The following is a 26,270-nucleotide window of genomic DNA, read 5'->3' on the forward strand; positions in this document are numbered from 1 at the left end:
CACTGAACTATCTCTTAAGATGCTTTTTTTATTTTAAATTAATTCAGTTTCTGTCTTGTCACGCATATTTGGGGTTTAGGGGAGGAAAATTGTGGCACATCTCTGCATGTAAGATCTTAAGAGATGGCTTTTTCTAGTTTTTGTTATTTCTTTTTTTTTTCCTTTTTAATATTAGAGGAAGCAATTCTACAGCTTGTTTTCCAATTTAGTATTAGAGTAATATTAGAAAAATAAAGTATAATGATAAATCATCCTCATTCATTTATATAGAGTATTATTTAAAAGCATCTTTTCTGTAACTAGTGAAAATTATTTTGCAAGTGTTCATCTGTATCACTCTGCTTCTAGAGGCATCAAGTACTTGAACTTGAAAAATCAAAAGAATTAACAAAAGTGTTTTTATTTTGCTAATGTTCAGCTTTCATCCATTTATCCTGAGGTACAATTATAGCCCTTTTTATATAATTGCATCCTTTTGTGGCTCTTTTAAGAGAATATGCTAAAAGTTATTCCATACACAGTGAATTGTGTGTACAATGAGGCTTGGTGACGCCACTTTGTTTGCCTTGTAAGATTTTGAAGAGTATGACAGGATGAAAAGCTGAAAATCACAGAGAAATCATTTCTTCCTTACTAAATATAAAACTCATGACTACAGTTGAACAGAATAGAGAGATTTCTTTTGCCGGTTTCTGTGACCAAGTAGCAAAAATTCTAAATTCATCATTTTAAGAGAATACAAATATATAAAGCACATTTTGAGTTTCTTTGTTTATACCCCCACCTTGCTCCAAGAAGGATTTAAGGCAGTTCACATCCCATTTAAGTTTACCTGCCAGCCATAAATGCAGTGATCAGTCAGTATGTATTGTTGCTCATAGGTCTTATTCATCCAGTTCCACTGAAGAGGACACTTCAAAACAAAAGAAACAAAAATATCAGAAGAAAGAGAAGAAAAAAGAAAAAAAGAATAAATCAAAAAAGGGGAAACATCACAAAAAGGAAAAAAAGAGGAGAAAAAAGGAAAAGCATTCTTCCACCTCTACTAGTTCTGAAGTCTCCAAAAAATAACCGAGACTTTGGCCTAAGCCATTAAAATACAAATTTTGGTTTTTAAAATTATTTGACCTTCCTTGAAATTTGCTATATAATTATGCTTTGCAATAAATCCCAGCCTTTTCCGTATAGACATCTTTTTCATATATGGGACCATTATCCTCTGGCAATATATTTTTAGTATGATATGACTGTAAAGTGTTGAATCAGTCTTATTATCCAAGTGTGGATATTTGTACATACAAAACATCATTTTTGGTATTCGTAGCTCTGTGTGTCTGACTAGTGTTATTGCTTCGTAAGCTGATTGTAAATGGCTTTACTGCAGTCAACACGGGTGGTCTGCCCAGCAGTTAATGCGTGTTGCTGAACCAAGTGTCCACCTTCCAGTGTAAAGTGAGGTAGGGGATAATGCTTTGCTCTTAACACTGAAAAACTTAATAGCTTTATATCCTATGATCATGTATAAAGATAGTGAAATTCTTCTCTGTTGTTTTAAAATCTCTAGCCACTTTTTGGATGTCTTGGGAGATGAAACTGCTTTATTGGTCTTGACTAGGACTTTTTAAATCAATAGTATCGGCAGGAAGATGATAATGAAAATATTTATAACAGTTTTACTGTTTTATGAAATGCAGTTTCTAGTACCTGCCTCCGTTGTTTTTATAACGATTAAAATATTTCTTCATTGTTTAAAAAGACAAGTCTAGTTCAGCCTATTAGTAAGTCTCATAAAGATGATGCTGTGTCGGGCAGGATTTTTAGGATAGACTCCTGGGTGGTTTTACAAATGTGCCATATTGGCATGTCTAAGTGATACCTCAAACACAACTTTTTATTTAGGAGGATAACAGCTAAATCTTCATTAGAACTGATTTTTATTGTATGCAGTATGTAAATTTTATGAGACTTGTTTTTATGAGTAATGTGGAAAATTTTTATAAATGTGAACATGTATATTTATTTGTCTGAAATAATTTGTAGTTTTGAAGCAGATTTCACACTGAATTTATGGTTTCATAAATGACCAGTTTGGGGGGTTTCTCTCTTTTACTTCAGTCATAAACCTTAGGAACAGTGACAAAAATTTAGGATTAAGAATTTTATTCTGTACTTTTTAATTTAAGAGTTGCATCATGAAAGCTTTTATATAACAATGGAAATTTTATAAAAGTAAGCATTTTCAAACATATTAATAGATATAAATGTGTCTTACATTTTTAATTTCACAATGATCAGTGTTACTTACTTTGGTTAATACTTGGGTATCACTTATGCCCAGTGAATTAAATAGTGACTACCATAGGAGCATAGAAAGTCAGCCAGTTATCATGGCACAGCACCAAGGACTACAAGTACCTCACTGTGGTACAGTTATAAGCTTTCAAATTGGGAACCTACAGACATGGCTGCAGGTGAATTCATTATGGTGGAATCAGGTAAGTAACCTCACAGGCTGGCATGGCGTACTGATTCTTCCTTCACTCAGCTCTGCTGCCTGGCATGGCCTCAGTGAGACGAGGAGAGCCTCGTAACTCCTCTAACATGCTTACCATGCTCAAAGTCTAGGGAAGCCACACCCGCATCGCTGTTCAAGCATTACAGCCATGGAAGCTCTCACTCACACTGCTAGCTTTTTTATAACCTAATTTAATCATCCGGCCTCCTCAAAAAGAAATCTTATTTGAATAGTTCAGTCAGTTGTTTGGAGAGAAACACAGAGCTGTTAGGTTTTTAAGGGTTTGTTTTGCCTTTGCTGTATTTTATGTATTTTTGAAAACTGTATTTTATGAAAATACAGTTCTTTGGTTATCAAGTTGAAAAAATAAGTAAAAAAAAAAAAATCCTTTGAAAAATGCTACATGCGAAAGAAAGAATGGCCTCATCCCACTGAGTGTATAGCATGGCTAAAAATAATAATAATTGTAGTGAAACAGAGTTATTTGTAAGTCTTCTTTCTGTTAATTGAAGAGACTATAAATTGGCTCATTAGGTTTCTTTTCTGAGTGGTGACATGATTAATAATCATTCAGAAGGCTTATATAAAATCCAGCTCTCATTAACTAGTAATATAGTACACAAATTAAAATATTTTAATGCTCAGTAATTTTTTTCTCCCAGAAACAATCTTGGAGTTATTCTTACCTAAATTTCCCATAATATGAGAATAGTTTGTGAAATATCTCATCTGAATAAAATTCATTTATTTTTATTAAAGTAATTTTCTTCTAAAGTGATCTTGTTATTATTATTGGGATTGGATGCAAAGCTCACTAATGTATTTTAGGAGAAAATTAGTGAAATTTCCTGTCAGGCATTATATAGCAGAAGAAAAACTGAATTTAATGGTAAAAATTCCAAAAGTCCTGGTCTTTCTAACTAGCTATGTGACCTTCAACAGTCATTTAGCTTCTCTTGGCCTTGGTGTCTTTCATCTATAAAATATTGTACCAGATTAGCTCTGCGACCCCTTCCAGTCCTTAAGATACATGATTATCAGTATTTTAGTAAAATTCAAGTATTATCCATTTTGTAAATTACTGCAGATAAGCAGGTAGGATTCTGTAATGGTGAAGGTTAAATTTATTAATACAAACGTTATGCACGTTCAGCTTCTTTAAGGAGACATCTTTACCACCCAATGTATGTCACCTTCAGTAGATGCAGACAGAATTTATGTTTAGTTTTGTATCTGTAACCAGATTATCGGAACACTCTCAGGATATTGCTTTTGGGTTGGTGGACCTACTCCCCACACAGTTTCCTATTTCTTTTCTCCATTTCATCTGTTGGCTAAAATCTCACAGAAGTATCCCCAATTCTTCACACTTAATACATATCTATCTACATCTTTGGTTCTCTGAGGCCAAAACATCAGTAAGTAAGGAGTAAAACAACTGTATGTGTCTGTGTTTACCACTCACTGTCTAAAATTCTATAACCCTAGCCACCTTCAATTAGACTAGGTTGAAGAGTTATTAAGAATGTCGATAAATACACCATTGAGTCCTTTCTTCAACAGACATTTATTGAATGCCTAGCACAGCAAACACTCTGCTAAGTGCTGGGGATACAGAGGTTAAGACTCATTTGCTTACCTGAAGGGGTTCATGGTTTAGTTGGTAGAGAAACAGCAGAACACATCATTATAAGTGCAGTAATTGACCGGAACGTGAGTCTATAGAAACACAGAGGGGTTCGTAACCTAGTCTGGAGAAGTTAGAAGAGGCTACCTAGAGAAAGTATTGCCTGAAGTGCGTTTTGTTTGAGGGTGAGGGTAGGAGTTATGGCAGGTCCTGACAGAGTGGGTACTGTGAACAAAGACCACAACAGAGAAAGCTGGGGTGTGTGTGTGCCAAGAATTACAAGCAATATGTGAGGCAGGAAGTGGGAAGAATTGATTGCCATGTTGGTTCTCAGGAACAATGGAAGGAAGTCTTAAGTCCCACGTTTGGGAGCTTGGACTTTAATCTGTGTGCAATGAGACACCAAGAAAGAGTTTTAAGAAAAGAAATGACTTTTATAGGGTTTGCCTCCATTTCATAAGCCAATTTCACAATTTTTAAAAGGTGAAATTGCTCTCATTGGAAGCCCACATAGAAAATAATTTGAATCTTTTATGTCCTATTATTTGTACTCTTCTTCTTGACCCACTTTTCTAAGATCTGATAATTACCAAAAATTACACAGTGACTTAAGCCTTCTAAATACACAAAGCTACTGTGTTCTTTATCAGACCCATCCCCTGAATTACATACATATGTGTGTACTTGGAAATGTGTTTTGTTTTTAATTTTATTTTAGATTATTTTTGACTGACTTAAATTCTGTCATATGTTAGTATATATTTTTCAATGTACAGACTGTGCTGTAATTTGATAAGCCTTCTTGCTTTTGATGTTTTGTCTCAATCTATGAAGCACAGCTGCTTCAGAGCCACAGGGATAGACAGCAGCTGGTGTGCTGGATGAGCCTGTGGCTCTCTCAGGTGCCCGGGCTCTGCGGGGATGCTTCCAGGACTGCAGCTGATCCTCGTGCAGGGCTTTAATCTCCCTGGGCAATCGGCATCCAAGAACAGTACGTTTTTTATGCCAGTGTGACACTAATCTCAGGGTCTTCTGACCTCATTTGTCTCCTCTCGACTCCTCCAAAAATATTCAGAGCATCAGAGAATTGGGATGCCTCTGCTGGAGCACCCAGGATGCCTCCAGCCATGCCTGGCCCCGGATATGCCTGTCCCACAGGTTAGGAGGAGTCTGGGGGACCACAAGCATTTTTGCTGTCCCAGAGCCTCTAAGTTTCCTGCTGCTTGTGTCATTTATGGCATCTGCCCTTCCCCTTGAGCAACAAAAGTAGAACTGTACCAGTGCCTTAACTAAACTTTCTCAACCGAGGTTTTCACCTGAGACCGTAACTAATTAGTCGTATAATTATTAGTATCTGTGTATCAAGATAGCCAACTTTCTGGGATTTTTCTTTTAAATCAAAGCTGGATAAAAGATCAAGAAGTACCCACAAATGCTTTATGTGCTTTCACAAAAATAAATGAAAATTCTTTGCTTTTATGACCACATTAAATGTCACTTTTATGATGGAAATGTTTTAACTTTCCAACTTCACACATACTCTAAGCCATTTTGGTGTTTTAGACATAAAGCAAAATATCTAGAATTTTACTAATCCCAGCATACAAACTAAAATATTGAGATAGGATTCATCACCTCTTAATTATTTTAAAATTTAAATTAATAATAATTCCTGCTGGTGATAGTGCCTAATAAAACTCTAACTTTTTAACATTGAATTTCCCCTAACTTTTAAATTTTAAGAAATTTTAACATGTGAGCATTGGCAAAATTGTGCTTTTTTTGAATATGAAATCCAGCACAGGCAGTAGGGTGTTGCAATAATGACCTGGAACTGTGCTGTCAGTACAGGCACATGTGGCTATTTAAATTAAATAAATAAAATAAAAACAGATTTCTTAAGTTGCACTAGCCACATTTCAAGTGCCCAGGAGCTGCATGTGGCTAGTGGCTACCATGCCAGACAGTGCAGATGTAGAAAGAGCATTTCTATCATCACAGAAACTTCTGGACAGTGCTGGTCTGGAAGATATCCCCAATTCCTGGTAGAAATTTTGACAGCCTAATGGTCAAAAGTTTCTAACCCTGAGGTTTGCATGCCTGAGAGCAATAAGACATTTTTTTTTTTCCCTATCAAACCAGAGAAGCTGTATTCGGCACATTTTGAAAGGCTAGTCTTCCAACTATGGAAAGTTTATACAACACAGTAGATGTGTTCCGCAGAGCCAACTTAAAATTAATCCTTTTTCCTATTGAATTCCATTATAAAACCGGGTCTGTGTTCTTATAATTGAAATCACACTTATGAATAAAAATCTTTTAAGACAATTATAATTTGCAGAAACTAGTTATATTTCTAGATGTCTAAGTGGTATTGCTGCAGTAGCCTTAGGTGGGACCAGAGAACATGTTTTATAACTTTCACTATACAAATTCCTTAGGAACTTTATCAGTGAAGGATTTTTGTTATAGTTATCCCTTGGTATGCAGAACATATTTATTATGCAGATTATATATTGTGATATATTTTGTTATTGAATGTTGGCTTTTATAAAGGCAATATATTGTTTATGTGCCTAGGAAATCCTCTAAAAAAGGCATGGGTTGATTTCTAGAGACTTAAGAATCTGCCACCTCTAGTTTATAAGACCATTCCCCCCAGAGATTTACCTATCCAGTACCATCTCTTATAAAAATAACTGCCTCTAAGTATCAAAAATTGTGAAATGCTGGTAATGTGACATAAATTTCTCGTTTTTCACTGAGATAGTTTGCTTATCTGTGTTATTGAGAAATTCTTTAAGTTCTCCTGAAGTATTATGTAATGCAGAAACATCTTAATTAGCAAATAAAAGTAAACTTGTGCACATGAAAATCTATCAAAAACCTTAGTGGGTGTTTAATAAATTAATTGAACAAAAATGCAGCTGTTTCTTGCTTCGTGAGTGGCGAATTTTTGAAAAGAATTATTAAGAACTGTATTTGAAATGCACACTTTATTTTTATTGCTCCTTCTCTCCCGGGCTTTTCCAACACAGGGTTTTTAATAAGACACAGTGTTTATTTGTGATGTGTCCACTGTTTTGTCTTGAATTGTATCATCAGCTTCATACGATGTTTCATGTGTTGAATTCGATGCTGCCGTGGAATTGGGGGCTTTGGTTCTCCTATTTGAGTTGCCTGAAAACACGCAAAACAAAATGAAATAATTATTTGGAATTAGGACGAAATTGGACTTCTTAAAATTTGTGCTTAAAAAATAAATGTCGTAGCAATATTGAAAATATTATGTCCTGATAACACTATGTTGATGAGTGAGAATCGAATCATTTCAAACCTGTTTTTGAGCATTTCCTCCTGAAAGTCAAATAAGGGAAATATTGAGTAACAGAAGTAAGGATTTCATGTCCCTGCTTATCTTTCTTTCTCCATGCTTCCATGGAGGAAACTACACATTTGATAAGAAGGTAACAGTTTCTTGGTTGCTAAATAAAAGTGTGACTGTCCCTGTGCATAAAGTGAACAAAACTATACTAAAGCAAATCATAATAATTTGCAGCACTCCTTAAGGCTTTACCATCATAAGGAATTTAGATGTAATTTTTTTTTTTTTTAACGATTGGCCCTAAGCTAACATCTGCCAATGTTTTTTTTTCTTCTTTTTCTCCCCAAAGCCCCTCAGTACATAGTTGTATATTCTACTTGTAGGTCCTTCTAGTTATGTGTGGGACGCTGCCTTAGCATGGCTTGACGAGCAGTGCTAGGTCCACGCACAGGATCCGAACCAGCGAAACCCTGGGCCACGGAAGTGGAGCATGCAAACTTAACCACTCGGCCACACGGTGGCCCTAGATGTAATGTTTTAAAAGAACACATTTGTGCCGTAATCTCATTCACTCATTCTATGTAAATGAGTCCAAAATGCACAAGGGTAGAGGAATGTGGACCTTTGCTCATCAGAAGTTCAACTAACAAGCTTGTAGCAAAGAAATAGATTATTCTTCACCAAATGGTGTTGGAAAAGTAATTGTGAAAATAATGAATGTATCATATAGTTCACCAATATATACCAATTTAAATCTATTTACATAATATATAAATATGTAAAGCAGTGAAAGAAATCACAGACGTCACTAATGACCTCCTGTTGCCAATCCACAGGCCAGGTCACAATCCACATCTTATTTGACCTGTCAACAGCATTTTCTTTTTCGGCTTCCAGGATGCCACTCTTTCCTGTGTTGCCGTTGCTCCTCAGCCTCTCCTGTTGGTCCCTCTTCTTCTCCCAGGCCCCGTAGACCTAGGAGTGCCTCAGGGCTCAGCCCTTGGTTCCTGTCTCTGTGTCACTCCCTACTTAATCTCATTAATCTCTCAGGTTTTAATACCTTCTCTATGCTGATGACTCCCAGATGTATACTTCTAACCCAGACCTCTCCTGAACTCCAGATTCAACCTTCTACTTGACATCTCCACTTGGACATCTAGTAGACATCTCCAGCTTAGTCCAAAACTGAAATTTGGATCATTCCCAGAAAAAAAAAAAAAAAAAAAAGCCCATTCCACTTACAGTCTTTTTCTCCCCGTTGCAGTCGTCCTTGATTCTTTTCTCTCACACCCCACATGCAATCCATCTGAAATCCTGTTGACTACACTTGTAGAATACATCCAGAATCAATCCACTCACTTCTCATCACCTTTACTGCTACCACTGATTCTATTCTTAGCACAACACTCAGAGTGATCCTTTACAACATAAGTCAAATCACATCCTCTGCTCATAACCCTCCCTGTCACTGAAATCTTTATAATGGCCTATGTGATCTCATATACACACATCATTAATCTCCTTGACTTCATCTTTTTCTATTCACCCCCTCATTCACTCCAACCTCTTTGATCAAACATTTCAGGCACATTCCAGCCACAGGGCCTTTGCACTGGCTATCCACTGTCTGGTATGTTCTTCTCCCAGATTATCTGCACAGTAACTCTCTCATTTCAAAGTCTTTGCTCAAAAGTCACCTTTTCAATTCAACTGAGTTTAAAATTGCAACTACGTCTCCCCCCCATCCACGATCCCTTTTGCTCTCCATTTTTCCCCATAGTATTTATTTTCTAATATACTATAATTTACCTATTTATTATGTTTATCATTTATTGTGTATCTCCTGTCACTAAAATGTAAGCACTGCATGCCAGAGATCTTTTACTATTTTATTCATTGATGATGTGTCTAGAAAAAAATGCCTTGTACATAGGTAGTGTTCAATAAATATTTGTTGAGTGAAATAATGAATTAAAGCATAAGATTAAAAGTTTGACATAATAAAAACTTTGAAATTGTAGCTGGTAAAAGACAAGATTGGAAGCCACCTGGGAAGAAAAGTTTAGAACCAATGATTCATGTCTAATATATAACAAAGTCTTACCTATCAATATATAAAACATTAACACCTCTCAGTGGGTGAAAAAACTGGACAAAAGATATGGCTAATAAACATGAAAAGATCTTCAGTCTTACTAGGAAGAAAGAAATGTAAATTCAAAAGGTAATAAGCCATTCTTCCTGACTCACTTAGGCACAGGAAAAAAGTAATCTTTCTTAGCCAAGGGTGTGACATGATGGACATTTTTTTTTTTTTAAGTCTGAAGCGTTCCTACCTGTAATGCGATTTTAACATAAAGTTCCCAAGGAAACCAACAGAGATGAGATCTAAAATTTATATAGAAAGATGTTCGGTGGTTATTTTCAATACCAAAAAATGTAAGTGCCTTAAATTTCTAATACTCGGGGAATTGCTAAATTATCATGCGTGAAGTATCATCAAAAGGTGATTTCCAGTAAATTTTTATTACATGGAAAGTTCTCAGAATACCATGTTAAGTTTGAAAGGATGCAAAATTATCAGCAATACAATAATAGTACTTTCGGCTTACTATCAGCTTCTCTCTGCTTAAAATCCTTTAGGCTCAACTCTGAACTTCTTGGTTAGGCTGAGGACCTGGCCCTGCTTCCCTCTCCCAGCTCAGCCTGCCCGCCTCCCCTCCTTATACCTGGTGTTTCAGACAAACAGAAATACGGACAGGTTCCCCAGCATGCCCTGCTGCCTCTCTCTGCCCCAAGCCTTTGCACACACTATTCCAGCTACTTGGTGCCCTTACTTTCCAATCACTTTTACTTGAATAACTATTACTTGTCCTTCGGGTTTTAGAAATGTCTGCTCTGAACCTCCCTAAGGGGAAGGGAGACCCATTCGCCAAGAGATTCCATTATTATAAGTAGCTACTTCCTCTATTTTTTGCCATCTAGACTGTCTTCTTGATATGCATTTTTTATTTTGTTTTTCTTTAGATAAGCCTAAGCCTCACCTTTGATTGTGTTCATACTGCCTGGCTTTGCCCATTTATAAGTAGTTATATAAACTGCTTTCTAGGGCCAATCAGGACATCTCCCACTGTGGGTTGATTTCATAGTTCGACACCCAAAGGGCAATATTATTTACAAGTTTTGAAGAAAGCAGTCCCACTACAGCCCAGATCCTGCCCACAGGACTGAAACACGTGTGGTATAGTTCTCTGGGCTAATATTAAAATTATTGCAAGTTTAAAATGTAGGGCCTAGAGAGGTACAATATATGGCTTTATTTCATTACATTTCTTATGAACTTTTTTGATGGTAAAATAATGTTCTACTTCTAAACATCCAATCATAATGTTTCAGCCATATAATTTGATTTTCAAAAGTTAATTTGTTGTAGGCACAACATTTTCTAGCCTGGCAAGTAGCCCTTTGCCCAATCAGCCAGCATGGCTGTTTAAGATACATGTAGCAGAGAAAGCTGGCGTGAAAATTCGATGAACTGACAAGTTCTTGACTGTTATTTACAAAGTAGACTTTAAAAAAAATAGTAGGTTCAAATTTAACTACTAATTACTTAAGCAATGGAATATATTCCATATGGGGGCCCTTAAAACTATTTTCCTCATATAACATTTAAAAAACAAAATGTTTGTAGGTTTATTTTTCATTTTATTATAGCAGGTAAAGGTAAAAGATCAAGGATATAAGATGTAAATTAGTTTCATACTATCTGGGTGGCATTTGTATCTTACATAAGCCTTTCTTTAAACATCTAAAATTTTAATATTTCATTTCCTGGAAGTCTGAAAACTGTAATGTTGGTTAGTTCAAGTCCTTCATGTTTCCTAAGCTTTTTACAAACTTAAATTTGTAATATTTTAATCAGATTTTCAAGGTGTTTTTATCTACCTTGTCACATACAGTTTTTGTTTTTGTCTTTTTTTATGGGGAATAAACTCAGGAAGTTATTTTCTAACTTAGCTTGAGTTTCTCTCTAAGTCATCTCCATTCTGACAGCTCTAGTTTCCATTATTTATTTTTCTGGCCACAACTGAAAATCTTTAACCGGTCCACTGCCCTCTGAGACTTAAAGGCTTGCAAAATACGTTCCAGTATTATAGATTTTTCTTCATCAAGGACTCATGAAGACCCCATTCTCCAGGCCTGACCCTTATTCCCTTGGCCACTGGATCCTTCTAACCAGTGTAGGTGCAGCCAAAGATAATTTCTTAGATTGGCTTGATAGAGCAAGGCAGTTCCCTCAACAAGACCAATTTGCTACACAAACAAGAAAAGATTTGTTATAAATAAACACCCTACTGACATCATTTGGAGCAGGAGCTTTGATTAGCAAATTAACACCCGTGGTGTTCACTCTCTTCCTGCAGCTTATAAAAATCCAAAGGAGTTTTCAGTGTATATCCCTCTGGTAAGTTAGAGTAATTGGACATATGGGAAAACAATTTCGATGAGTGGGCTATCATGACAACAGAGTCCAGCTAACTGCATCCCTTTGGAATGATTTTAAAAGAGAAAGAAGCAAAAGTCTAAGCAATCTCAGCTTTTCCTAGTTTTGCTTTAATAAATAGAAGTTCATTTCTTAACCAACGAAATAGGGATAAAACCAGCGGCCTTTCTATCACAAGGTTACAATATGGGTTCCATTTTAAATAAGAAATCTGTAATTCTACTAACTCCCAAGGGATTTGTTACACCTAAAAGTTTTTCTTATTTAATTCCTCCTTTTCTTTACCTGAGTGCAAATTGCAAAGATCCAGCATCACTGTTGTTTCCTGGGTTGACATTAATTGCTCTTTCTGCTGCTCGCATCCCATTTTCATTCTTTTTTCTGTTCTGGTCATCTTATGTAAATCTCAACCTTCCTTTAATCCTATACCTCTCAGACTGGCATTTACACTAAAGCTTTGGCCTATGTCAAAATTTAAATCCAATTCATCAAACAAATTCATCAAACAAAATCTTTCCATCCATCTTCATCACAAACTAGACCAATATATTTTTTCTGCTAACAGTTAAGTTTTGCATTCACTTTCAGAACCAGCCCTCAGGGGTCCATTTATCCTGGAACTCTTCTATGGACTCTGCTCTTGCCTGCCATTTCAAAATATCAAGCGAATGCTGGGGCCTTCTGCAGGTCTTCATCTCCTGGCTATCTGGCAGAACTGTAATTAAGCTTTTCTGCCTTTATCTGCCTGTATCCTCCTAGCTTCTGTGTTACCATTCTGCAGTCCTACAGCAGCTTCTAATTACTAATCATTTGGCTCACTTTTTTAGTAGAAAATTTACAAATCCCACTCATCCCACAGTTCCTTCTAATGGAAATAGCAGTCTTAAATTTGCACCCTAAAAGTGTTTTTTATTTGCAAGACGATGTTTTCCCTTCAAATTTAATATAATGCACAAGACTGGATCTGAGGTAAATGGTGAAATGAGCAAAACTTGCCTAGTAACCTACCAATCTATTGACTGCCCCCTTCTTCAATGTCCTGCCTTCCTCTAAAGGATATATAAGTATCTTATGTAAATACAGTAAAAAATTCATTGTGAAGGTTAACATCCTAGACTAGCCCTTTTGCTTTGCCCATCCATCAGTAAGTGAAGGCAGTTCTATCCAGAAATGTTTCTTCTACCCAATTTTTTCCACAATTGGCCTTTTTTCTTTTCCTTTTCTGCATTGTTAAATTCTTCCAACCACTGATGACTAACATAACTCACAAAGGAATTCAGCTGATATTTTAAATCCTTTAAATGAATTTTTTGTTTGTTTTGTTTTTGTTTTTGTTTTGAGGAAGATTAGCCCTGAGCCATCATCTGCAGCCAACCCTTTTCCTTTTGCTGAGGAAGATTGGCCTTGAGCTAACATCTGTGCCCACCTCCCTCCATTTTATACGTGGGATGCCTGCCACAGCATGCCCTGATAAGTGGTTCATAGGTCCGTGCCCAGGATCTGAACCTGCAAACCCTGGGCCGCCAGAATGGAGCACATGAACTTAACTGCTACGCCACAGGGCCAGCCACCAAAATCCTTTAAATGAATTTTAATGAGATACTGGTTTCTATTTTGCTTATTGGTTCCAACATCAGCTAGGATTGCCTAACCATGGGTCCTGAGGAGGACTCAGAAATGCTAAATGTAGCCGTAGCTCTGCTGTGAAATGCGATTTTCTACATTCCAGGAACAAAAATGTTATTTTAAGTAGAAAGGTCCCTTTAGGAGGCAAAAATGGCCTGTTCTGCCATTGAATTCAAATGATCCCATCTTCTGCTAAGATCTCAGTGAGTTCATAAAGCCTTTCTGAAACAAAGAATGGTGCTACAAAAAAATTTGGCAGCCTAATTAATAAGACTTTTTTTTCTAGTTAATAAGACTTTTGAACAGAGTTTTGTTGGAGTGGTATTAAGGCTACTAAGAAAAATAGCTCCCAAAGTTATCTATATATTTAGTACAAAACCCACCAAAATACCACTTGATTTTTAAAAATTTGACAATGTGACTCAAGAGTTTATTTGGAAACCTGAATATTAAAAGCGTAGCCAAGAAACGTTGAAAAAAAAGCATAATGGGAGGGAAGAGAAAGTCTTGCCTAATCAGATATTGAAATAAATTATATACCTACAGTAATTTTTAAGGTATATTACTAGCTTAAGAATATGCAGACTGAAAAATTTTACAGAACAGAAAGTCTAAAGACAGATCTCAGTATAGATAAGAATTTAGTTTATGACAAAGGTGACATTTTAAATTGGCAAGAGAAAGATGGTTTATCGAATAAATATTTGGGCAACTGGCTCATTATTTGCAAAATAAAAATAAAGGCAAATCCCTACCTCACGCTTTACACCAAATTAAAATTCCAGGATTGTTAAAGATTTAAATATAAAAACAATGAAAAAATGTGGAAGAAAATATAGGTGAATACATGTTATAGTGAGGTAAGAAATTTCTAAGAATGAAACTAAAGAGAAATCACAAAAGGAGAAACTTCTACACTTGAAAAATCGACACATACAAAATTAAAAAGGAAACAACTATGAAAAACATTTGCAACATGTGAAAAAGCGTTTAGTTACTGGATGCAAAGTTTTTATAAAGCAATGAAAAATGAATACTCCCATAGAAAAATGTGTCTAAGATAGGAGCAACAATATGCAACAAAAGAAATAATGACAAATAAACATTAAAATGTCCACTCTCGCTCCTAATTAGATGAATTTAAAATAAAACACTATATTACTTCTCTTAATGAAATTAGTAAAATATATAGCTTTTGAAATAATAATACCCGTGAAATAGTGCTTTTCTGGAGGGTAGTTACCAACTTGTATTCAAAGCCTTTAATATACGCCCATTTGCTCAGCAATTCCACTCCCAGAGATATATACTAAGAAAATACTAAGATGTTCAATGTACATGTGTAATAGAAGAAATGGAAGCTAGCTCAAAGTCAATAATTTAATAAAATATGGTATACTCAGATTTTGGTTTTAAACACCATTCTCAACTAAAATGAACCAGGCTTCTTAGAGAAACGGCAGATTCCAGGGCTGGAACAAGGAAAGTACGGGATGCCCTGGAACATCCTGTAACAAAAAGCAAAAAAGTGCTCAAAAAATGATGGACACAGGACTCAATTTAAAGGGGCTCCCACAGGCCAAATATGAGACAATTTAAGGATCAGAATAAACAATGATCATAATAAAATATTTTAGAATAAATAATCTGAGTCCATACTGATATAAATAAGTACATACATAAATGAATAGGTAAATAAATAGGAGAGAAAGAAAAGCTCTTCCTTGTAGCAGAATAACAACTAATAAATGTAGAAGGACTCATACGGTTAGAAAACCACCATTTTACAAGTATAATAATAATAATTCTAAAATTATTTTGAAATTTTGGATGAAAAAATTCAGTCAAGAGCCATCAATGAATGGGTGAAAGTTTGAGGAGAAACAGGATTTTTTCACAATCTCAAAGTACCTCCCCACAAATTACTTAGTAATGAATGACAAAGGGAAAAATAGTGACTTTACAATATATTAATCCAGCAAACACAACCTCAACCAAAGAATCCAACTTAGTGTTAGCAATAATGCGACAGCTCAATATCACATGCTTCCTGATATGATGCCCTGAGAATATCACCTCCATAGTATCCCTGTCAAAATGCACAATCTCTCTCCAATCATGAGAAAACATCAGACAAATTTAAATTGAGGGATGCTGTACTCTTTTTTTTTTTACTCTTCAAAAATGTCAAGATCATGAAAGACAAAAAATGAGAATTAAAAGAGACTAAAGAAGTATGACAACTAATTACAAGATGTAATTCTGGACTAGATCCTAGATAGGAAAAAAATACCTAGTAAGAATATTGGCAAAATTTGAATATGAACTGCAGATTAGATAATATTACTGTATCAATGTTACATTTCCTGACTTTGATAAATGTACTATAATTATGTAAGAAAAAAATTCTTGTTCTTAGGAAATACATACTAAAATATTTATGGTTAAAAGGCATGATATCTTCAAATTATTTTCAAACGATTCAGAAAATACACATCGAAAGAAAGTCAATGATGAAGAAAACGAGATAAAATATTAACAATTAGTAAATCTGGGAAAAAGCATAAACCTTCTCCATACTTTTCTTGCAACTTTTCTGGAAGTGTGAAATTATATCAAAATAAAAGAATAAAAAATAGTCCTCCATCAAGGTAATAAAATGGAACCATTAAAAATGATGGCAAAGGTATTTATTTATTGGCAAACAAATATGTCAATATGTTCAGTGAGCATGTTAAGACTCATTTCCCCCCGATTTTGTTATATACATTTATCTATAGATGCACAGAAAAAAATCCGTGAAGGATATTCACCATGGTATTAATATCTGTTATCTCTGTGTGGTGAGATCATGGATGACGTTATTTGTTTGTTTGTTTCTGTGTATTTTCTAATTTTTCTACAATGAAAGTGAATTGAAAGAAAGGTTTTCTTTCTGGGGAAGTGAGAATGTCTTCTAAGAAGAAGAAATATGGCAGACCGTTCTCAGCCAGTCCAAGTCCTGTTTTGCTCACAGGCAGAATAAATGATCATATGATCTTCAAATTTGCCTTCTTGCTCAGTGTTCCGTACATAATTTACGTTTCTCTCGAGACAACTGTACCTTACTGCTGATTGGCTTATCTTTCTTCCCATTTATATCCCCTGCATTTACAAAAGAGACCAGCAAATACAAGCTTGGAGTTGTCTGTTATGATTATTTCATTTGTGCCAAACAGCTCTACTACCTGCCCTCTTCACTTTGGTCACAAACTCCACTTCCAAGAAGCCCTCTCCTCGATCTTCCACCTCTCTCCACAACCCCAGGGTGTCAACAGATACTCAAAACGACAGGATGAACATGCTTTATCTTCCTGGAGCATCAATTGTCCTCAGAAATAGGAAGGAAAAGATGTTATTTATTATCAGAGTAAAACTTGCCATTATATTATGCAGTCAAATTGAAAATTCCCATAAATTTTGAAAACAAAGTGGGCAACTACTAATAAGTGAAAGCTCATAGGGCTTAAAGCAGACCTTTCCACTCTAGGCCTTGGAATTTCAGAGACACAAATTCCTTTCTTACCTACCTTTAAGGATTCTCCAATGGAAACGTTTGAGAAGCAGAGATCTAAAGCATTCAACCCTGTATGTGCTCCTCTATTAGCCATTAATTCTTCCCCATTTTATGAAACGAGCCCTCACTCTCAGGAGTGAGTGTCTGCTCAGAAAGATGCCCTTCACACAGCCATTTTCTGCTCAGAACAGTACATCCTATACAGTACAATTTACAAGCCATAGGATTCTTTTAAACATTGGCATTTAAAACATGCATAACTCAAAACACAAAAGTTAAAAAAGAAGAAAATGATTAGGGGACACAATTTAAAGGCCAATCAATTGCTTGACAATAGGACCTCTGAACAAAGTGAGCCCAGGAAGCAGCCAATTAAACTCCACGGTCACTGCCAGAGACTTGGTTTTTTTCAAGATCAATTCAACATGTATAAAGCCTTAAATTGTATACATTAAAAAGAATGCAACCCAATAGAATAAAGATACATGAAGGAAAAATCTTGGCAAAATAGTCTAGGATTAGACTTACTGTTATTTACAGAAACAAAAAGAGTCCAGTCCCTAAAGTCAGTTTTAATACATATACAAAAACACGTTTCCCTTTAGGCCATTCAAATCGCCTGTGATGAGAACAGTCTCAAGTATAAAAATTAATCTAAAAGGACGGGCGGTTGACTCTTACAAACAGATGGTTTTGAAAGAAAGGAGTGGTAACTGGTGATACCAATTTTCCTCTGAGGCAACTTTTACTTGCTTGATTATTACGCAAATATTTTGTTATGTCCCTAACCTTTAAGTTATTCCTTAAACGAAATACAGACTTGTCTTCTCAATAGCTAGAACACTGGCATCTATTCCTAGGTGGGAGATCATTGGAATGGAGCATGCATATTTAACAACCAGTATGGCAATGTTTTTTAATTATCACTTCAAAGGGTTGCTTTCAAATATAAACCATTTTCCCTTCCTATTCTCATGACAGTTGGATTACCTATTTTTGGGGGGGCTCTCCACTATGTCTGATTTGGTTAAAATCAATCCAAGGGACCAAAATCACCTGATTTGAAAGCAGCAGTGAGGCAGCAATCATATAAAATCCTACCTTGCCAATAGCAAGCACTCAGGAAAGGCGTAGCAAATTAATTTACTGACTTGACGAGCGCCATGTTTTTGAGAGGGGCGGAGTGGGGACATTGCATTACAAGGAAGCGGCTTCCTCTAACTCCATAGGAGCTGCATTGTTGGATGTCCTTGGCTAAACAGCATTAAGACTACAAGACTTGAATGAACAAGCCAATGAATTCTGTTGCCAGGTTCTCAGAGTCAATGTGAAATAACCTTTTGGAGCAGCCCCTGGAATCAATCAGGAAATATAACAAATTTTTATTTAGCACAGTGCATTGTACAGAGGAGCCACTCAGTGGATGTGTGATGACTCTCATGGTGACAGTAAACAACACTCCTTTGATCACCTACAATAGAGATGCAGGGCTACTCCATTCAATTCATTCAACAAACAGTTGTGAAGTGTTCTAGGCACTAAGGATAAAGTAGTGAGCAAACAGGAAGGAAATTCCTACTTTCCTGGAGCTTATCTAGTTAGAGTGGAGAAAAGCTAGACAATAGATAAGTAAAATATAGAGTATATTAGTGGTAAATGCTTAGGAGAAAAATAAGGCAGGAAGGGGGTATGAAATGTTGGAGGGAAATTAGAAATGTAGATAGAGTAACCAGGGAGGAACATAGACAGAAGAAATAGGAAGAAAATAGAGCATATGGACAGAGAATTTTCTAATTTTCTTTTAAAGTTTTTCATTTTCTTTCTTTTATTTGTGTATGTGTGAGGAAGATTGGCCCTGAGCAAACATCTGTTGCCAATCTTCTTCTTTTTGCTTGAGGAAGATTGTTGCTGAGCTCACATCTGTGCCAATCTTCCTCTATTTTATGTGGGACGCTGCCAGAGCGTGGCTTGACCGAGCAGTGCTAGGTCCTAGGTCCACGGGATCTGAACCTGTGAACCTCAGGCCACTGAAGGGAATGCATGACCTTAACCACTGTGCCACTGGGCTGGCCCCTCATTTTCCTTTTAAATGGAAGTTAGTGAGCACTGTATCTTGTTCTAAATTTATATTCTAAATTTTTATTAAAATATATTCTAAATATATGTCTCAAAATAAAACTCATTATTATTACTTTTAAAATACACTAATAGACATTCACAAAAATTTTAACAATTCTTTATGATTGAGTTTCATGATGATAACAATTGGCATTTGTGTAGCACTTTATAATTGAGATAACAATAAGATCCACTTCCACAAACTGTACAGAAACATTTCAACTTTATAGTCACAATACACATGCACACACACACACACACACCACTATACCTTAACTAGTTTGTAATCTGTTCAGGAACAGAGACTGTCTTCTATTTATTTTTCTATTTCTTTTATATCCCTCTAAATTATCCTATACTCCTTCGAATCCTGCACACCATAGGCACACAGGTAAATGCTTAATGACCATTGACTAACCAATCTCGAACAATGCAGCACTAAGAATTAATTATCAGGTATTTTGTTCCTCTGTTTATTTGACTTCTTTGACTCCATCGAAAACAAAATTTAAAAATTGCAAGAGGATAAACCTTTATAAGTGAAAGTGACATATATATATTAAAGTTGATTTATTAGATCGATGTATTATTTTTCACGAGAACATTTATATCCTGCTGCTATTTTTTCTTGGGCTCAATTTCTGTAAGGCATTTCATCACAAAGGCCTAATTTAACATGAATTTTTACAAAGACACATAATAAATTGAATTTTTAGAAAGCATTCATTGTTAACAGTATGATCTGTTACCCAGGTACAGGTTATTCTTTTGAATAAAATACAGGTAATTGGCTACAAATAATGGATACTGATTACCTTCTGGAGTGGAAGAAGTCTCTAGGTTTTGAAGCTTAAGGCCAGTGTCTAATCTTTGAGGCTTTGTATACAGAAATAAATAGCAAAGGACACAGACGCTGATGACAAAGGCCAGTAAAACAAGGGCAGCAATTCCCAATCCGATCAGGGCACCAATGCTGAGGAAAACAGAAGAAACAGTGATTGTTTGCACATAAACCAAAGAGAAGGTTTAAACATTGTTAATTCTTGCTTCAGTCATTCATAACTAAATTACATTTCAGTATCTACAGTATATGATTGAAACGTACAGCTCATCTTTTTCTACCTAACATCAAATTCTTATCATATTTTCTCTATACATTTATATGTTAATATTCGTATAAAATACCATGTGATTTCATATCACAGGTCAAAGGTCACAGGATCCCTTAGGGATAGTTCAAGAACATCGCAATCACATAAGCCTCTATTATTAACATATTTTAGGAGGAAAGGTCACGTTCACCAATAGAAGATGAGCAGAAAAATATTTACCTCTGCAAAAGTAGTGAAACAAACGTTTAACAGAATGTAGAATTTTCCTTTGGAGACATGTATTGGAGACATCGTTTACTAACATACAAAACCACAACTATTACAACAGAGGAGAAGAAGGTTTAATTAAAGGAAGGCAATGTTTATGAAATTTATATAAAGTTCATGTTCAGTCTGAGTTTTTCCTTTCTAAAAGAGCATAACACCAATGGCTGCTAGCATTAAGGAAGAAACCCTTGTACTTTTCTCTAAAGATAAAGTGAATATCTGATATTTGCTCTGCACTAAATTTGTAATAATTTCGTCTGATACAGTTACCTGTAAGGCTAATCAGCTGAGGTTTGAAAACATAGTTTTCATAAACCTCTGAACTTAATAGTTTTAAAGGGAATGGAAGATTAGAAAAAAATTATCTTGAAAGACTAACATACAAACAAACATATGTACTTTACTTTCATGAACCATATGTATGTGTGGGTGTGTAAATATATAGAGATTTTAAGCTGATTGAGAGCAGATACTTCCGTTGACTTTCCCTTAGTGCTGTGCACACTTATTACAGTGCTTAATAGAGTACTTAGCTTGTAGTAAATGCTCCATAAATAGAAGCAAATCATAATTGACTGGTTATTGATCCACTTGCAGTAATTAAAAAGTAATCATCATTCAAAAGTAATGATCATTGAAGTGATCATTGAAAAGTAATGATCTTTTTCTTCATTATCTTCTTGGCTTGCCTCTAGGCTTCTGTTATTTCCCAGAGACAAGGGCCCTGACAAGTTTGACATGTACCAAAAGGGAGCCAAGGGAGAAACTGACTAAGGATGCTAGGTGTGTCACTGCCTTGGGAGGAAGGAGAAGAGAATTAAAAGTGAGGGGCTAAGCACGTCCCACTTATCCTTGACTTGAGGAGATAAAGTGCTCCTTCATTTTAGAGACTGCCTCCTGAGCCACAGACATGGAGCCAGACTTCCAGAGATTGTTGTGCTTGGTTTATTAATGTCAGCCCAGATCCCCCAGCCGTCTGCATGAGTGAGGACTGGGTAATGTTGTGGCTCGAGTCTGTATTTAGTTAGATATTTAGATTAGAGTTTGCCTTCACGTGGTGCACTCTCTTCCAAGGGTTCTGGCAACTCCTCTTTCATGCTTGTTTGCACTAAAGCTGACTTTCGTAGATCATACGTGTCAGGGAGGGTTAGGACTAAAGGAAGACACATGGGAACATAATCCACTTAATATTATGTGCTGCACAAGGCAGCTAGAAGGCCAGACATCTGGAAAAATTCCTGAAACAAAAACCAAGTTATTAAAAAAATCTTCGAAGTGAAAAAGTAATTTAGTCAATTTAAAAGTAAAATTGTCAACTAAATTCAACATACATATTATGGGCTTTTAATGTATACAATTTAAAAACCAGGTCACATGGTTTGAAGGAAAAACAAAGCATGCCATTTCTGCTTTCTGTTAAAATTTCTTCATAATCTTGGCAAACTGTTTCAATGACACAGTTCCACTTTACTGAAACGCTTTATGCATACAAAACTCTAGATAAAGATGGAGCTCTAGGAATCTCCTAAAATATTCATTTCAACAAATACTTATTGAACTCATGCATAACCCTGTGCAACAAGCATTATTTTCCTAGGTCCTGAAGAAGGTTAACGAAGGAAACCCTAAGAGGTTAGGGATTTGTAAGAGAAGAAAAGAAGAGAGTGATCCAGACACAGAAGAGGAAGAATCAAGTTCCTCAGGGCACCGTATGGCAGTATGCTTTTCAGTCCCTGAGAGAGGGTCTGAAGCTGCCGTCACGTTAATGCAGCAATTCTTCCACTCGGCAACTTCACTTACCTGGTAGTAGCTATGCTTGTGTCTTTCTCCAGCAGCTGCAGGATCTCAGAACAAATCCAGTGACTTCTGGAATATTTTTGCAATTGGACTATTTTAAATTAGGGGTGGAGAGCAAAGAACACGAGCGAAATGAAGCTCTAAATGTTACCTCCTCATTGTGTTCTCAGAGCTCAACAGCTAACAAGAAGCCCAGGTCTAACACTGCCAGCTGAGGCTATCAGTTGAAATGATTTCTACGTTTCCAGGAACTAAGCTGCACTGTCCATTTCGTCAGTGCTGAATGAAGACCCCAGCAAGCTGTTCATTCCTTTGTGCCCTCATAAACCTTAGGAAAGTTTTGTATCCTCTGCTGCTTGTCATTTCAGAACCGTTTAGGGATCCGAGAATCCCAGGCACTTTTCCAATCGAGTCTGACTTAAGAGTTTCCAGTCTCTGTTGGAGGCACTGCCACCATTATTAACACCTCCAAAGACTCGGAGCTGGGTTATTATATTATTTTCCAAAAGGCCAGATAAGACACCAGTGCAGTACAGATTGCTTCCCTGAATAATAAGGATAAGCTGTCATAATTTTCTGAGGTTATGGCCCACTTTGGCACAACACAACTTTGCTGGTTTAATTTTAAAAGGGCACTCCTTTTGAGATTTTTTTTTGAAGCTTGCAATACATTAAAAAATATTTTACTGATTCAAGAAGCAATATTTAAAGTCATTTGCTGTAGACTTGGCATGTGTGCCAAATTCTGGATCATGCTAGGAAATTGGGATAAATAATACTCTTCCTCTTACCAGCAGAGTCTCTCTATTTCTCCCTCTCTCTCTTATCCAGACATACGATAATTAGTTTGTAAGAAACAAATTAAGGTGGGGTGGGAGGTTTTGTAATTGTGGTACCCCATTCATTCTCCAGGCAAAAGGAAAGAATCATGTTCAAAATTTGCAATCCTTCGGAGTAGAAAGGGAGGAAAAAGCACTTCATAAAGAAACTATCTACATAAATAACTAGTTGGAATAAGTAAAATTCCCATCATAGGAAAAAGAGTCAAGAAAGACTCCACCTTAGAAGGTCTCTTCACTTCCCAGTAATGGTCAAATGGTTCAGGTGTGGAGAAAGAGGGTGTCCTAGAAAGGTTCTACGGTGTGTAATCATAGCATCTAAAACTCTATCTGTCTATGGGTCTCCAATTCGGTTCGAGGTCAGTGTCAGATCACCTGAAAAAGGCAAATTATAAAGCGCAATCGCGCGCGCACACACACACGTACAAACACACACACCCACACGCACACCCTTTTTTGATATTTTAAAGATACAGCCACTTCCTTCTCACGCCCAATGAGATTTAAAATAATCTAATCCTTGGTTATGCCTTAAAATGAGTCCCAAAGGAGCCCCTTTCTATTCAAATACACCAAATTCCCAAACGAATCAAAAAGACAATTAAAACCTCCTCCTTAACTTATCTGTGTGTCTTCTCTTTCTGCCAGCAGAGCTACCTGCCTGGGACTGGGCCCTGGCGAGAGCAAAGAGCAGTCTGTTCCCGCGGGGCGGGCGGGGAACTGAGCCGGGCCAGCCTGGGTGCGCCCTAGGCGCAGAACCTGCGCTCCTCCCGCGCGCGCCTCGCCTTGGGTCCCCGGGCGGATTCACGCCTCTGGCGACCACAGCTCAACCCTCGCCGGACGGGGTCGGCACCACGCGAGTCCTGGCTCCCTGAGGAGCTCCGAGCCTGGGGAGGTTTCTCCGCAGGGCCTTCACCCGCCCTCGGAGGCTCCGTGTCCTTCGGGAGAGACCCGACCTGAGCGGCTCGCGGGAACTCCGGCGACCTCCCTCCTCCCGGCGTGACACTGCTCGTCGCTTCCCTAGACCCCGGCTCGCCAGCCCCCTGCCCTGCCCACCTGAGGCTCCACATGTAGCTGTGCTTGTAGGGGAAGTAGCTGCCCGGCTCGCTGCAGCAGTATTTAAGGTCGGCGAAGCCGCAGCAGTAGAGGAGGGCGGCCCCCTCGCCGCGCCGGGGGCACTGGAAGGGCTCCACGAAGCTGTGGTTGAGGCTGTAGTAGCCGGAGCACACCCGGCTCGCCTCGCTCATCGCGGGCCGCTGCGGGCAGGGGCGCGCGAGCCCTGGATCTGCCCTCGGACCTCACAGGTCCCGCCCCGCCAGCTCCCGCGGACCCCTCCGCCCGGGTCGCCTCTTCTGATCTGGGGTCTGACTGCCCAGGCGTTTAGGCTTCGCGCCGCCTCTGCGCTCTCTCTCCTCAGCCCGTGCGCATGGTCTGGTTGCTTTACTCGCGCTTTTCTCTCTCTCGCTACTGAGTGATTCCTTTATCTGCCGGTCTCCTGCCCTGTTCTTCTTCTCCTTCTCCGTCCGTCGGCTTTCTTCACGCTCTCCTGACACCCCTCCGCTTTCCCTCTCTTCATCAACAGCCTGGGGATCGTAGCTGTCCCCACTCCAGAAAGAGATTTCACCTGAAGGAAAAGTGCAGGCTAGGACGTGTTCGCCGTCTGGACAGATGCTGGCGAAGTTGCAGTTCTCCTTACTCAGGGACAGGGCAGGTGGGTTCCAGGCAAAGAGAGCCGAGCTGGGCAAGACTTTACCCACCGCGGGACGTTGAACCAAGGAGTGGGGTAGTGGGCAGGACAAAAGGCGCTGAACCACCAGTGAGGGGGTGTTGAGAAGTAACCCCTTCTTTGAGAAGTACGCGTGAAACATTTAAATCTGCCTATTTAAAAATCAAAGACAAGAAACAAAATTTTCTCCAAAAACTAGTCATGCCCTCTTGTGTTCAGTTAAAACAACCTGGAAAGGGAAGGAAAGGCAAGAGATTCAGGTAAGGAAAGCGAGGACTCTCTGGAGAGACAGGCAGAAAGGGAAGGAGGCAAAGGAAGCAGGGAGAAAGACCTTCATCAGTTTTAAGGTGTGCAGAAACTTCTCTTGTCCCCTTTCTGGTTGGTATTTCCATTTTCGTGATTCATTTGTTTATAAAGTCTTTCAAAATAACAATAGTAATGGATGCTTGTTGTAATAAGTCAAACAAGACTTCAATGTGTAAAGAAGAGAATAATAATAGCCTTAAGATGGGAGAGGAGGCGACGGAAACGTTCATAGAATTTCTGAGATGGTTAGAACATTGTTCCTTCCTCTTCATTTTCTGCGTCCTTCCCTTGACCAGAGGGTTGATTGGATGCCAGAATCGTGAATTTTACCGTGTTGGGTGTTGGGTATTTTTGTATTCCCATAAATATTCTTGAGGTTTATTCTGGAATGCACTTAAGTTACTTAGAAAGAGTTGGATTATTTCAGGTTTGCTTTTAAGCGTGTTAGGCAGGACCAGAGCAGACCTGAGGATTAAATTTTTCCCCTCTACTGAGGTGATACCCTCCTGAGTCCTCTTCTGGGTACCTTGTAAATTACAAGGCTTACCATCCTGACTGGTGGAGACAAATTGTTCCAGGCCTTATGAGAACTCCAAGGAATGTACCCTCTGCTCCTTTTAGGTGGCTCTTTTCCTGACGTCCAGTACTTTCCTTACAGGCATGTATTGATCAGTACCCCGCTGAAGAGTCAAGGAGATCCTCTGGAGATCCAGATTGATCTGTCTCTCTCTCTCTATCTCCCTCTCTCTCCGGCTCTCTTCTTTCTGGTACTCTGTCCTGCTACCTCTAGCCACCAGGACTTCCCTGGACTTCCAGCTCTCTTCTCAACTCAGGGAGACCACTTGGCTCTACCTGGGTTCCTCCTCCCTAGTCTGGAAACTCTGTCCAGGCAGCAATCTGGGGCAATCATAAGGCTCACCTCATCTGTTTCCCCTCTCTCCAGGATCCCTGT

General features: G+C 37.8%; 2 protein-coding genes across 3 annotated transcripts in view; one reads left to right on the forward strand and one right to left on the reverse strand.

Annotated features, from left to right (window-relative positions):
* SREK1IP1 (SREK1 interacting protein 1) overlaps positions 1–26,270 on the forward strand; it is a 121,461-nt gene that overhangs the window by 49,308 nt on the left and 45,883 nt on the right. The window contains exon 5 of one of the 2 annotated variants that reach the window (XM_070587460.1): positions 882–7,064. The exons of the other annotated variant lie outside the window; for it this stretch is intronic. Coding sequence (XP_070443561.1) covers positions 882–1,071 — 190 coding nt within the window. The 3' untranslated portion in view covers positions 1,072–7,064. Of the gene's footprint in view, positions 1–881; positions 7,065–26,270 lie in introns of those variants that run through there. 2 annotated transcript variants of the gene reach the window in all.
* SHISAL2B (shisa like 2B) lies at positions 7,124–25,010 on the reverse strand. Its single transcript, XM_008538548.2, has 3 exons — positions 24,343–25,010; positions 20,087–20,244; positions 7,124–7,322 (listed from the first exon to the last, which is right to left on the reverse strand). Exons 1-3 carry the CDS (start codon positions 24,531–24,533, stop codon positions 7,186–7,188), a joined length of 486 nt encoding a protein of 161 aa, XP_008536770.1. The 5' UTR covers positions 24,534–25,010; the 3' UTR covers positions 7,124–7,185.

Source organism: Equus przewalskii, chromosome 20 (assembly GCF_037783145.1).
Source record: "Equus przewalskii isolate Varuska chromosome 20, EquPr2, whole genome shotgun sequence".
In the NCBI taxonomy this organism is placed as follows: Eukaryota; Metazoa; Chordata; class Mammalia; order Perissodactyla; family Equidae; genus Equus; species Equus przewalskii.